This window comes from Dioscorea cayenensis, chromosome 10 (genome assembly GCF_009730915.1).
Source record: "Dioscorea cayenensis subsp. rotundata cultivar TDr96_F1 chromosome 10, TDr96_F1_v2_PseudoChromosome.rev07_lg8_w22 25.fasta, whole genome shotgun sequence".
NCBI lineage: Eukaryota > Viridiplantae > Streptophyta > Magnoliopsida > Dioscoreales > Dioscoreaceae > Dioscorea > Dioscorea cayenensis.
Window position 1 is genome coordinate 8,874,929 of NC_052480.1, and position 13,318 is coordinate 8,888,246.

The 13,318-nt window shown below is 35.3% G+C and overlaps 2 protein-coding genes across 5 annotated transcripts; one reads left to right on the plus strand and one right to left on the minus strand.

The window, feature by feature from the left end:
* The first annotated feature begins 3,049 nt into the window (after positions 1 to 3,049).
* Positions 3,050 to 9,692, plus strand: LOC120270668. 4 transcript variants are annotated; one of them, XM_039277736.1, is made up of 8 exons: positions 3,050 to 3,245; positions 5,127 to 5,197; positions 5,813 to 5,877; positions 5,959 to 6,170; positions 6,589 to 6,662; positions 6,737 to 6,840; positions 6,944 to 7,012; positions 9,319 to 9,692. In XM_039277736.1, the coding sequence occupies exons 4-8, from the start codon at positions 6,103 to 6,105 to the stop codon at positions 9,556 to 9,558; spliced, it is 555 nt and encodes a 184-aa protein (XP_039133670.1). In that variant the 5' UTR covers positions 3,050 to 3,245; positions 5,127 to 5,197; positions 5,813 to 5,877; positions 5,959 to 6,102; the 3' UTR covers positions 9,559 to 9,692. The 4 variants fall into 4 exon arrangements, with proteins under 4 accessions (XP_039133670.1, XP_039133671.1, XP_039133668.1 ...); XM_039277737.1 differs by having other exon boundaries at positions 5,965 to 6,170; XM_039277734.1 differs by lacking the exon at positions 5,127 to 5,197.
* Positions 9,693 to 10,033: 341 nt separating this feature from the next.
* Positions 10,034 to 12,768, minus strand: LOC120270785 (seipin-1-like). Its single transcript, XM_039277849.1, has 2 exons — positions 12,065 to 12,768; positions 10,034 to 10,780 (listed from the first exon to the last, which is right to left on the minus strand). The coding sequence occupies exons 1-2, from the start codon at positions 12,578 to 12,580 to the stop codon at positions 10,115 to 10,117; spliced, it is 1,182 nt and encodes a 393-aa protein (XP_039133783.1). The 5' UTR covers positions 12,581 to 12,768; the 3' UTR covers positions 10,034 to 10,114.
* Positions 12,769 to 13,318: the final 550 nt, after the last annotated feature.

Genomic DNA, 13,318 nt, shown 5'->3' on the forward strand with positions numbered 1-13,318 from the left:
CATACAAAACAATCATTGGACTTGTTCCGAATCGAGTGTGATGAAATGAATGATACCTGATCAAAAGTTAGAAATCATTAGCAATAAAAACTTTAACATTCAGATTTAAAAATTAAGGATTAAAAAGAAGAACAACTAATTAATTAATGATGATACTTCTGACGATGCAAAGAGCCAGATGAGGGTAAAAAGCAAAAAAAGCAACACAAGATGATTGTTCATTTTTCTCAAGAGCAACACAAGATTCAACGAACCAATATCACAATCCAAAAATCAAGGTCTCAAAAGGTATCAAAAGCAAAAACCCTTATTCGAATAAAATCAAGCAAAAACAAACAAGATCCAAGCATCAAAACCTAAGTATAGATCTATTGAGAGAAGGAAGAGGATGAGAAGGAGAGAGTACCTGTATGCTGTGGCTGATGGATCGACGAAAGCGTGACGGATGACGGATGAAAGCCGAATGAAAAGGGTTTGATGTAAGGTTGAGAAGAAGCGGTGAGGGGGCGGCAAGGGTCGGGAGTTCTGCGATGCGTTAGAGCGTGAGCCAGTGAGGCTGGGAGTTCGTGACACGTCAGGCGGGAGCGGCAAAGATCTCTTTGCCTCTCTCTCTTCTCTCGCTCGTAGAGAAGAACATAATGGTTTTTACAATGGTTTTCATGCCAACTTTTACCATGATCTTTCTCTAGGGTTTCAAGATGGTGGCAGCGAGGATGTGGTATGTGGGAGACGGGGAGTGGGGACTGGGAGTGGATTTAGGGTTTCAAGATGATTTTTATAATTTTTAACCGTTAGATCAAATGATCCAACGGTTAAGAAAAAACAATTAAAAAAAGCTGTTGTAATTTAAATTAATTTTATTTTAATTTTAAAACTTAAAAATAAATTTAAAAACACAACCAATAATTATTATATATATATATATATTCGAACTTCGAACCGAACTCGATTGAGCTGACTCTAGCTTGAGTTCAACTTGTTTATTGTTCGAGCTCAAATTTGAGTTTAAGTTTAGTTTGTTATTAAAATGATTGAATCGAACTCGCACCAATATCAAACCGAACTCGAGCTACTCACTGATCAGCTTTGATTGTTTGCCAGCCCTAGTGATATCGCCAGCATTCCTAGTGATGACTTAATACTTGATACCGACTCCTTGACTGAGCAAAACATTGTCAATCTCATGGAAGCATAGTTTGTCGCCCATTACTTGGTCTCTTTTGTGTGTGGGTGAGGGTTTTTTGTGTGTGGGTGGCAGGAATGTATGTTCATACATATGTAAAAGTATATGTTAGAGTGTATATCTAAAATGTATGTATGAGTGGGTGTCTTACATTTTTTGGAGGTTATTTATTAACATACTTTGGAGGTTACTTATTAGTTATTATGGTTAAAATAGTGTCAAACCCTATACATTAGGTTACGATTATTTAATAATATTAAATATCCTTTTCCATTTGTCTTGGTAAAACTAGCATTAGATAGTAGTCAGACTTCTAATAGGAATGAATTTTATAAAACATAGAAATGGTGTACTTATAGTCCAAGGAGAAAAAATTACTATGTAAACATATGGATAGCATTTTTAACTTCACCTATAATTAATAATGCGGAATATCTTATTGAAGAAATAATTCCAAAAGAAGTAGAAATCAATTAAGAAATCAATTTGGAAATAGAAAATGATTTAATAAAGAAAAATTAGAACCCTAATAGAAAAATTGAAAACCGATGGAGCTATAGGAGAAAACCCTGTCAAAAATAATAGTAGGGGTAATATTATTTGTAAATTAGAAATCATAAATCCTGACTTAAGGTTAATATGTCCTGTAATCAAAGCAACACCCTATGAATAAGAAGAATTTAAAAAACATATAAAAGAGTTAGAAGAGTTAAAACTAATCACTAAAACTCAAAGTCTACGTAAAACTAGAGCATTCATAGTTAATAAACATAGTGAAATTACCTGAGAAAAAAGTAGAATGGTATTTAATTATAAAAAATTAAATGTATGTACATATGTATGTAAGAGTGTATGTCTAAATGTATGTATAAGAGAATGTAAGAGTGTATGTCTAAATATATGTATAAGAGAATGTATGTATGAGTGGGTGTCTTACCTTTTTTGGAGGTTACTTATTATGGTTAAAATAGTGTCAAACCCTATACATTATGTTAGGGTTATTGGGTTTTGATTAATAACTCCATGTAATATAAAATAATGTATTAGTTAAAACCTACTCCTAGGTGGGATGACTTAGTGGTATAGCTTGTCATAGTAATTTCTCCTTCTATATAAAGAATCCCCTTGTAACCATTTGAAGTATGAAGTAGATAAGTCTTTGATAATAGCTTTTTGTTCTCTTGCTCTTATTCTCTCACCCTCTCCACAAATTTCTAACATTCTTTTTACTTCTCATCAAGATTTCGATAACTCTCACAACCCCTATAGTTGTAAGAGACTAAAACCCCATCTACAGTGATATAATTTGGTGATAATACTTCAGTCTCTGCCCTCTACTTTTCACTCTCTCTTTGTCCCCTCTACTTGAAACGCTCATGACTCACCCATCTACTTTTAAAAATACGCCCACTTAGTTAAAAACTGCCTCAACCGTCCCCTCTACTTTTAGAACGCTGCCCACTTAGTCCCTCTAAAACTGGGGACATTTTTAAAGTAGATGACCCAGAGTGAAAGCATTTTTAACTAAAGCAGATATTTTCAAAAAATAGAGTGACTAGTCGAGAGATTTTTGAAAAGAGAGTGGACCTAAAGTGAGAGAGATACAAGTGGACTATTTTCAGTGATTATACCTATAATTTATATATTAAAACAAACATTTTTTATATTATATATATATATATATATATATATATAAGTGATAAGCATGTATCCCAATAGTAAATCTCGCCTTTCTTACCATCTGATCAATGCAAATTTAAGATCCAAAATAAATATTAAACCCAAGGTAAAGAGGTAAATTCTAATTATGTTTGTTTCGGAGGTCTAAATCGAAATTTTGCAAAAATCCAAAATCTAAACCCCCAATTTCCTAAAAATTTCAAAACCGAACCCTAGCCCCTTCCTCGTCGCCGGTCGCCGGTCGCCGGCCCCTCTCCCCTATCTCCATCACCAGTGAGCGGCCCCTTCGCTCTCTCTGCCGCCCGTCCTGCTCGTGAACCTTGAACAAGCCGAGTTCGGTCGAGCCTTGGTCCTTTTCGAGCAGTAACATTTTCGTCGTTCGGTGAGCTTTTCCTTCTTCCCATGGTCCGAATGTTCTGTGTTTATTCTTTTTGGTTTTTGTTATTTTGAATTTTGTTCTGATTCCCCATTGTTCTGTATCTCATGCATGTCTTTTTTTATCTCAATCAATGGGTCGTCCCATTTTAACTGTATAAAATTTTCTGTTTCTTATGCTTGCAATCTTTCTCAATATGGAATTATTGATTGATGCTGGAATCATGGCTTAATGGAGTTAACAAAGACCTATCTTGTAATCCTTTGTGTTGGTTCTCTTTGACGTATTAGACTGATGCTTTTAAGTTGTTAATTTTATTTGGAAAAGAATGGTCTTTTCTTTATTGCAATATCTAAATTTAGTACTTTATGGAAGCTTGTATGTGAATTTTCTACTTGTTCTTTGCATAATGTGTGGCGATGTGTATATGCTCCCACACCTTACTGTAATATTGTTCTTGAATTCTTTCTGTTTCTCATTTAAGATAGTTTCTGTTAATGTTTCAAAAGCTCAATTTAGTGAAACAGTAGTTGATTGTTCATTGGTGATAATTGTATGTGATCCTGATTTTCATCATTTGCTCCAAAGTCATTTGAAGTTGGAATCTAGATGTTTTCTTCTTCATTTCGTCTTGCTATTCAGAAGCATAATCTTCATTCTCTTTTGTTCGTCATCACTTCTTTGAAATCTTCTGAGCTATTTGTGCTGTACTTTTTTTCAACATTTCAGCCTAATTGATTTATTTATCTGATATATGCCTGACATTCACAAGTTTGTCTTATCTTTCTTTTTACCTGAACACAATTTATAATGGATGTTATCCGCTTATGTACTAATTATGAGATCTCCATGCTCTTGTTTATGGTTTGAATGAATGGCATTAATCATGAGGTTTCATTTGAACAATTTGGATTTAAATTCCATATCTTTTCTTTACTGCCGTGGTAAGAAATAACTGATATTATTCTAAATTGACTAGATGAATGATTACTTCAATGAGAAAATAGGGACTATCATAGGTTATCTTTGGATTCTGTCACCCAAATTTCAATATTTGTTATCTAGAACTGTGTTACCATCCAATGTCTTAAAAATCAACTCACCATGTAGATTTCTTAGTAAACATTAATTTGCGTTTGAATCTATTTTTTTAATGTTTCTTTGATGGTATATGTGTAGATTTTAGTGAGTGGAAATTCAATTTTGTGTGAGAGATTTGCCAGATTTGGTTATTTATTTATTTAATATTTTAAATTCAGTGTTTTGTTAATGTGTTCAATCTGTTTCAGTTTGACTTTGGCTCTTAAGATTTGATTTAGTGATATGACTTTATTTTCTCTGTCAATATTATTGTTTATGAATTAACCACCAAGTCGAGCGTGTTTTCATTTGCTTAATTAGTTTCAAAGTCTGATTTTTGTTTGTATGTGGTTTAACAGACAGACATCTTGATGTTGCGTTGGTATCTTGTCCTTTCAATTTATTATTTATTTATTTATTTTGTGTGTCTGTGCATGCCCGTATGTGCGCATATGTGTGATATAATATTGTTTTTGTATTGGTAAACACCTCGATGTTGCATGGTATCTTGTACTTTCAATTGATTATTTTTGGTTTCTTCTGTCATCAACAAATACCTGTTTCTGTGTTTGTGAAAGATATAATATTGTCATAGAATGAAGGCTAGAATAGTGTGAAATCTTGTGTTGTCACCAGTCCACTTCTAGCCATTGCAGTTATATTTTATTCTTGAATTTACCTTGATAATTGATTTCAAAGTGGACTCTATAAGATATATGATGAGGCAGTGACTCCAATTCATTGCAAAATGATTATTGGGCTGTTGAATGCCTTTTCTTGATAATGGACTTTAACTTTTATTGGAAGAATTGTATCCGTCTTCTTGGATTCTTGGTGGTGGTTTCATGCTCTCTCTTGATCCTGAATATGCTCAGTGGGTAAGTAGTGCCACTTAACATATCATTTGTTTGGTATTTTAATCTTGTCAATGTCTGGTTATTTCACAAACTTATTTTTGTTGGCGTTCTGTTTTCTTCGAGATCTCTCCATACTTCCCAAAGATCGTTTCTGATTGTATTTGATATTTAAATGTGAAATAATTTTGATTAGGTGTATGAGTTTATGATTTTAGTTCTGAACAGTATCTAGAACGTTTGAAATATAATGCACTTAGCTTTTTCTTCTTTTTCTTAAATCTTTGTTTTATATGTTGAGGAATATAATAACCAGTGTGTTCAAACTTTTCTTTGGTTAATAAGTTAAATCCTTTCATGCAATTCCCATAGTCTGTCCACTTTTATCTTGTTCTAATTGGTCTCTTTTTTTATTTTGCTTCGACCTTTTTTTTTTGTATATATAAATATATAGCTATTGGCTTAAAATACTTGTCACATGCATATTTGACAAGTTTCATGAAACTTTGGATTTTCTTTTTTATTTTTTTTAATATTTTGTCTCTTAGAAAGAGGAATTAAAAGTGAAGACAAAAGGGAATGTGTATTCTGAACCATATTTTGCTGAAGCAAATGGATTCTTTTAAACTTCTCTTCCAGGGCTCGAAGCATTGGTGACGTTGACTGACCTGAGTGGATCTACTAGCTCCAATCATCAGCACCACGTGAGTTTCTGAATTGCAAATAAGGCATATCTTACTTTTTCTCTGGACCCCTTTGTTCCTACTCTTGTGTCACAAGAATAGTTACAGCCGGCACCTGCTTTGTATTCGGCATCAAATAATGAAGTGAAGACATGTTGTCCTGGATCTAGAAGCTTGGCCATTCAATCTCTTTGCTGTGAGGAGGGATCCAAGGGTGCCGCTGGAGCAAAAGAAGGTAGTAGAACAATGGTAGCGGCATCTAGTGGCAACACCTTCGCAAAAGAGATAGCTATTAGAAAGAGAATCAGTAACATGTATTGTTCTCAGCACCTTTTTCTTTTGAATACCTCAGGAAGGCAATGAGAATCATCCCTAAAATGTCATAGTACAGGGAAATTTATATAATCAAAATAAAATTTTATGTAATTTTGAGGAAAAAACATTGTCTTCTCTTTCAGTAAAATGCATGTCCAAGGTTGACAACTGGTGGTGATAATCTTGCAATCTCGTAGTGCTTTTATTTGCATGAAATACATTTTTTACAATGAAATATTTAATTACTTGTGAGCTGCATGTCTAACAAACAGTTTCTGTCTCTTAGGCTAGCATCCTTCGTAAAATAGTTTATAATTGCCTACTCATCTTCAGATATCACATTATATTGTTCATCTTGAAGTTCCTATACATGCTCTCTATCGATATTCATTACTTGTTTTTTCTTTTAACGCACAGATTTAATAAAAGGGAAGAGGATTTTCCATCCTTGAGAGATTACAATGATTACTTGGAAGAAGTTGAAGATATGAGTAAGTATAATATTTCTCTTGCTGCTTTTTAATGTTGGGCTCTGACCATCCCTATCCATTGTGCTCTTTTTAAGCCTTCAACTTAATTGAAGGCATAGATGTTGCTGCAATTGAAGCTAAGATAGTTAAATACCAAGAAGAAAATGCTGAGCAGATAATTAATGCCAGAGCTCGTAAGGTGCTATTCTTGTCATATTTAAATATCAGTTATATTTTCCTCTCAATGGTGCAAAACCATTATGAATTACACAGTACAAACTATGGTTACGTTGTTGGCACAGGCTGAAGAGTTAGCAGCAGCCATGAAGGCCAGCATGGGAAACCCTGCACAGGCTGAACCTTCTGATATGGTGAGATATTTAGTTCTATGTCTTACCCATAAATTTATTAGGTGTATATCACGGAAATGATGAAACTTTAAAATTATCTTTTGATTTTCTAGAGGATTAGAATTAACATGTGGGACATATTTGTTTGTTTGCGTAATATTTCTTCTTTATGTTTTTCCTTTGATTCTTTTTCTTTCATTAATTTTAAGCAGGAAGTGGTTAGAGTGGAGAATTTGGCTAGTATATGGGAGGGAATAGCGTCTTATTTCCTAGGAAGAAAAGTATTTGTTCTCCATAAATTTTTGTTGTTAGTTTACTTGGTTGGAGACAATCTCAAGATAGATGATCATCACTTATCTTAGTTTGAAAATTCTTGAAAAACACCCACTTCAAATAAGCTTATGTCTCAAAGTTTCTGCGCTAAAATATTTGTGGTTTGGTAAGGGTGAATTTTGGGAGCAGTTTTAACGATTTAAGGCTATAGGATTGGGGATAACTTGGATGATATCCTTTTCGTCTGAATCCTACTTTAATGGAGAAAGGAGTATTGAGTGCCTTTGTTAGAGTAGGGCTGTTGATGTCCAGGGCTTAAGAAGATTGCATCCGAAGATTAGTTTAGGTCTAAATTTACTGTCCTAGGTTTAGGATGGGCATTGGGTTCTAAGCAAGCTAAGTTTGATTAAGCTGGGGTTAGCTTGAGTTCATCTTGCAACATGTTAATTGTAGCCTAAGTTTGATTCGAGCCCAAAGTTTGTAACCCTCACTATGTAAGCCTCAAGCTTAAACTAGTTCAAAATGAAGATTGAGCTGAAATTGGAGCCAAGCATGAGTTCCAATCATGAAATTATTATGCTTGTTATGGTTCAAGGTGAATAATTTACTTGATCTGTCTCTAAGTTTTAAACATAAAACAGTTATTTCTGTAAATATATAGATTTTAATTGGAAAAATAACTATTGCAATAGAGAACAAGCTGCAAATAAAAAAGAATGCAGAAAATATGTGCTAATATAGGTGCTTTGAATGGATAGATACAAGGCCCTTAAAAAAAGAATATATAAAATTTTTTGGTCAACACACATTTATACTTGATAAAGCTGTTTATTTGGTGCAAAATAAACTAATATATTTTGCAGCATGCAGGTCTACAGTCATAAACAACAATAGCAAAAATGTTTATGCATGTGTGGAAAACTGGCATTCATCCAAAGTACTGCATTTACTTTTGCCAAAAAAATAAAATAAAAAAAAAGAAAAAAAGTGTGTTGGAAATTAGTTGAATAGTTTGACAAATCATTGGCATCACGTGCCCTTACATTGAAATGGCATTATTATACTGCATGGCCATCTATTCATCTAAAACTATATGCTGGTAAAAAAGGACGCAGAACCAAGGTCAGCAATTACTTTTAGTCAATAAGATAATGAAATTCTATGCTACAGTAGTTGTTTTAGGTTATTACAAATATAGATTCATCAAATATTATAAAATCCATTCTGTTGCTAATACTCAGATGGTCCTGCTCCATTTCTTGAATCTTGACTAGGTTGCGGGCTGTATCTGCTTTTGAAGAATGATCAATTAACAATTTAAATTTGGCATGTGTAGAAGCAAAATTATATCAACCACATGCTAATGCTATACCATAATCACCATAAGAAGTGATAACTAATAGTGCTTTTGAAATCTTGATACGGAGTTCCTCGTCTGTTATTGTGCACAGAGAAAACCCAGAATGTCTGCTTTTTTGAAGCTTATATATGTGGGTTAATCAACTTAATCTTAAAAGGAGGTCTCGAATTTCCTCTTGAATTCTTTTGTAATTTGTTTTACTGGCTCAAAGGTGGTCATAAGTGCAAAATAATCATTGGATCAAGGAAATTTTGATGCTTATTTGGCACCTTACAGCTAGGCAGTAGCTTACTCTGTATTAAGTTATAATTATAGATTTCATGATTCTTTGAGCTATATTTGATTGAAAAAAGAAATACAATTGAAATGCTTTTGTCAGACATATTGTATAGAAAGTTTTTATTCTATTGAGCCATTTTTGTTTTTTATAATATCCACAAAAATTGATTTATGCATGTGGTGGCCATTTTCAGATTGAGCTGAAGTTATTCTTTTTTCCCCAAATATACTTGTGAATAGCTCAAACCTTCATATGGCTTATTCAAACCTGCTCTACGATTGCAAATATCTCTATTTAAAGGATTTTCAATATGTAGGTCACAAGGTTGTACAGATTTTGACATCTTATGTGAATATGATATTTGGAGGTCCATGCATAACTGCTGACTTAAGCTTTGTAAATTTCAAACCACAGGGCATTGGACATACTGCTCAAGGGCAATATGCTCCTGCTTTGCCAGGCGGTGGACTTGCTCAGCCACGACCGACAGGAATGCAGCCTGTTCCTGTTGGTGGTCCACATGATCCCTCACATAGTTATGGGGCTGAGGATGAGGAGACGGTGAAGCTACGGGCGGCAAGAGCTGGTGGCTGGACTGTTGAACTCAGCAAGAAGAGAGCCCTTGAAGAAGCCTTCAGCAGCATCTGGATATAATACATATGACCAACCACATGTTGAGGAGTGCCCCATTTATTTGTCCAACCAACACTTGCTTTTGTATCAATCTGATTGCTTGTGATACCAATGCTATGTCTATTTACAACAGGGCCATGTTTTATTTGAGCTATTTGTTTCCATTTTGTCTATGTACGCTTGAAAATACCTGTAATTGCTTATGTACTCATGATTGTTTGCCAATTCTATAATGGCAGTTTGCAAAGTTGTTACTGTTTCTCATACCCACATTTGTTGTGATTTCGGTTGAAACTATTAAGAAGTTCGTGCACTTATGGTGGCAATTGTTGCAGCTGATTTTTCAATTTTGACTCGGTTTGTGTAACTCTTGCTTTGACTCTCAGCCTTTATAGCTCTTTGTTTGTGGAACCTGAACAAAACATCACGTCATGTCAAAAACTTCTGTTACCAATATTTTGGTAGTATATTTTTCAGTGGAAAAATATGGCAAATGAGGTATATAACCAGAAACATGACTTTATAATTTACATGTTTATCATACAACAGCAAATTAAGCAAGGGTACCATCAACATTTTAACCGCCAGTACACACTGAAGACTCAGATGCTGCAAATTCACTCGAGTCATTCACTGCTTCACTTGTGCTCGAAGAATAACCCTCCGCAAGTTCCAGAGGAGATTCACCCAGTGCCGGTGCTTTCCTTTTGATCCTATGCCGTAATTGCCACTTCCTTAACTTATCATACAAAGCATCAGATTGTTCTCCATCTCTCAAGGTATAACTTTCATCTGTTGCAACTTCCGGAGGTTGGTCCATCAGCGGGCTCCATCTTGGTACAAAAAACGATTTGTAATAGCAAACCAGGATAGTCAAAAGAAATACGTATACAAACAAGGAGCTCCACACATAGACAGTCCACTTCCAATTGTAAACTAATTCTTTTGTCCAAGGAAGCTGTGAGGTTATGTGGATTACTGCCGAGTAAATCTGTGGGAGATCGGAGGTTCCTGCTCTTGGCATTAACTTAATTCTTATCATCTCGGTTTTCTGATTACTTTCCTTGTATCTTAGTATTTCAACGATCATCTCCTGGCTCTCAGTGGACATTCCTAGCAAGAGAGGAACACCCATTAAGAATGTATGTGTTAGTCGAACAGGAAGACTTCGGAACCTCATCATGCATGGTTGGCTAGATGTTGCTATAATGTTTCCCTTTGATGAAAGTGCTTCTGCGTTCACCTGAGAAAGTAAATCCACGGTATGTTATACAACATAATATGTGCGAGCAGGGTTGCACACAACAAACAGCAGGAATTTCATTTACCAAACAAATACAGAATTATGTCCAGGCAAACTTAATACAGAGCTCCAAGCTGTGAACAAACATTATAGCAACATGCCAATATGTAGAACATATCTGAAAAAGGTCTCAGCCATGAGTGAGTGAAACTGAATAAAAAATTAGTCAATGACTGGGACTAAAGTTGGATGTGTGCCAGATATTTGAAATGAAAAGAGATTTATGAAAGAAAATACTAGAAATGCCAATGCTGATGCATCAAGAGCTGTAAGTGGGGGCATCATCAAGGACACAACAGAAGCTAGAAAGTGAACAGCATGATTGTGAAGCCACTTGATTCAAAGACCCACAATTGAAGTGCTAAGTTAAAATTAAATTCTTAATCTCAAGATCCATATCAGCAATATCTTTATTAAGTGGACAATGTTAGATGCTGTCCCTGGATGTCGTCATTAAACACAACTTGAATCAAAAGATGTGAGCACTTGAAATGTTCACCTTCTTTTTGCTAAAACTTACCTATAATAGAACTAACTAAGCAATTGAGTTAGTTGAGACTATCATATTTGATAAGGCTAAGTTCTCTATATTAGATTGTTACTTCTATATAATATGTTATCACAGAAAGCCATTCCTTTTCACCCCTAAAATAAAAGCCATCCATTTCAGCTTTTGAATCACAAAAATTTGTTCATCTTGATGCTGAATTACACAAATTGTTTGTTTTGGGTCTCTTTGCCCACTGCAAGCTCAAGCTAATGTGCATGTCAGTCCGGAGTACTAAAACAAATAAATTTGTGTAGTTCACATGCTAATTTATTTTTTAAACATTTTGCAGCCTATACTTCTCTGAATCCGCAACTATACTAATTTCCAATGTTTGGTTCTCCAAACCTAAAAGGTGAGTGAGATTTTCAGCCTAAGTTTCTCTAAATCAAGAACTATAATAGTTCCTAAAGTTTGGTTCTTCAAATCTAAACCAGCACTAAAATGTAATTCAAGTATCAAAAGATCAAAATCCTCCAACAAAACAACCTAAAATTATTCCAAAAATTCTCTGATTCCAACAAACCAATATCCTAATTTTCATAAACATTCAAACTCATTTTCTGAAGAAAACGGATTCAGAGCCACAACAATGGTGGAAATTGAAATGCCAAGCTTAAAGTTTTAAGGAAATCAAAAGGAAAAAAAAAAAGCAAAATTGGTATTTAGGAAAGAACCTGGAAAATGCCGACATGGATATTGTAATCGGATTCAGGCATCACGAGCTGGAGCGAAGCGCGAACTGCATGGCCGGCCGGAACAGGCCTCCCGTTTCCATCTCTCAAAGAAACCCTAGCACTCGGCAAAGGCTCCGTGTAATCAAAATACAAGGGCTCACGCACGATCACAGGCTCATCAGCCCAAAGCTTGACAAGCACGAGGCCAAGCAGCGCCGCCGCAGCGGCGACGGCGAGGAGGGCTGCACCGGCGTATAACGCGCCGATGAAGCCGAAGACGAGCCGGCGGAGGAGGAATCGGACACGGGATGCGGCGGAGTGGGGGTCGGACAGGGAGGTGAAAAAGGGGGAGATGAGGAAGAGAAGAAGAGTGGTGATGAGATCCACCTGGTAAGCGATCAGGTCGAGGAGCCACGGGGCCGGCGGCGAGCTGTAGTTGTGATCGCCGGCGAGATCGTTCTTTACCGGAGGGATAGTGGCGGTGGAGAGGTTGTGGCGGTGGCTTCGTCGATCCATGGTGGAGGAATGAGAGAGAGAGAGAGAGAGAAGGGGGTGGAGAATTTGAAGGTTCGCCGGAGCTCTGGTTTTGGCGGTTGAAGACACATGGCAAAAGAAGGTCGTGCTGCGTGTGGCACGTGTGATTTGAATAATGAGAAAGGAATATTTTATTGTGGAGTGGTAATTTTTTTTTTTAATTTTTTTTATTTTATAAAGACGATAAACGACAAATGGAAGGATAAAATGATATTTTTAAGATTAATCATTCTATTTTTTTTAATTAATTACTAGAATAAGCATTTTCAGAATAGGCATTTTTTTATAAATATTATTATTTTTAATTAATTACTAGAATAGGCATTTTAGAATTATTTACCAAAATAAGCATTTTTATTTTTTTAAATATTAAATTTAAAATTTTTTAATAGCTGTGGGTTCCACTGGTTTTTTAATATTAAATTTTTTTTTTAAATCGGTAGGTCCCACTAGTTTTTTAATATTAAAATTTATATTTTTAAAACTGGGATGGGTCCTACTGGTTTTTAGGGGTGGTTTAGGGTTTAGGGGTGCATGTTAGGCAATCATTTCGGGAAAAGTAGGGGGGAGGGGGTGAGGGGAAGTGGTCTGACTTCCCCCACTTCTGGTGTTCATTTGTGCTGAAGTGTGGAGGAAGTGACACTTCCCCCACTTCTGTCTGTATTTTGAACTAAACCCACTTCAGTATTTTTTTTACTGAAGTAGAGGGAAGTGAGTCAA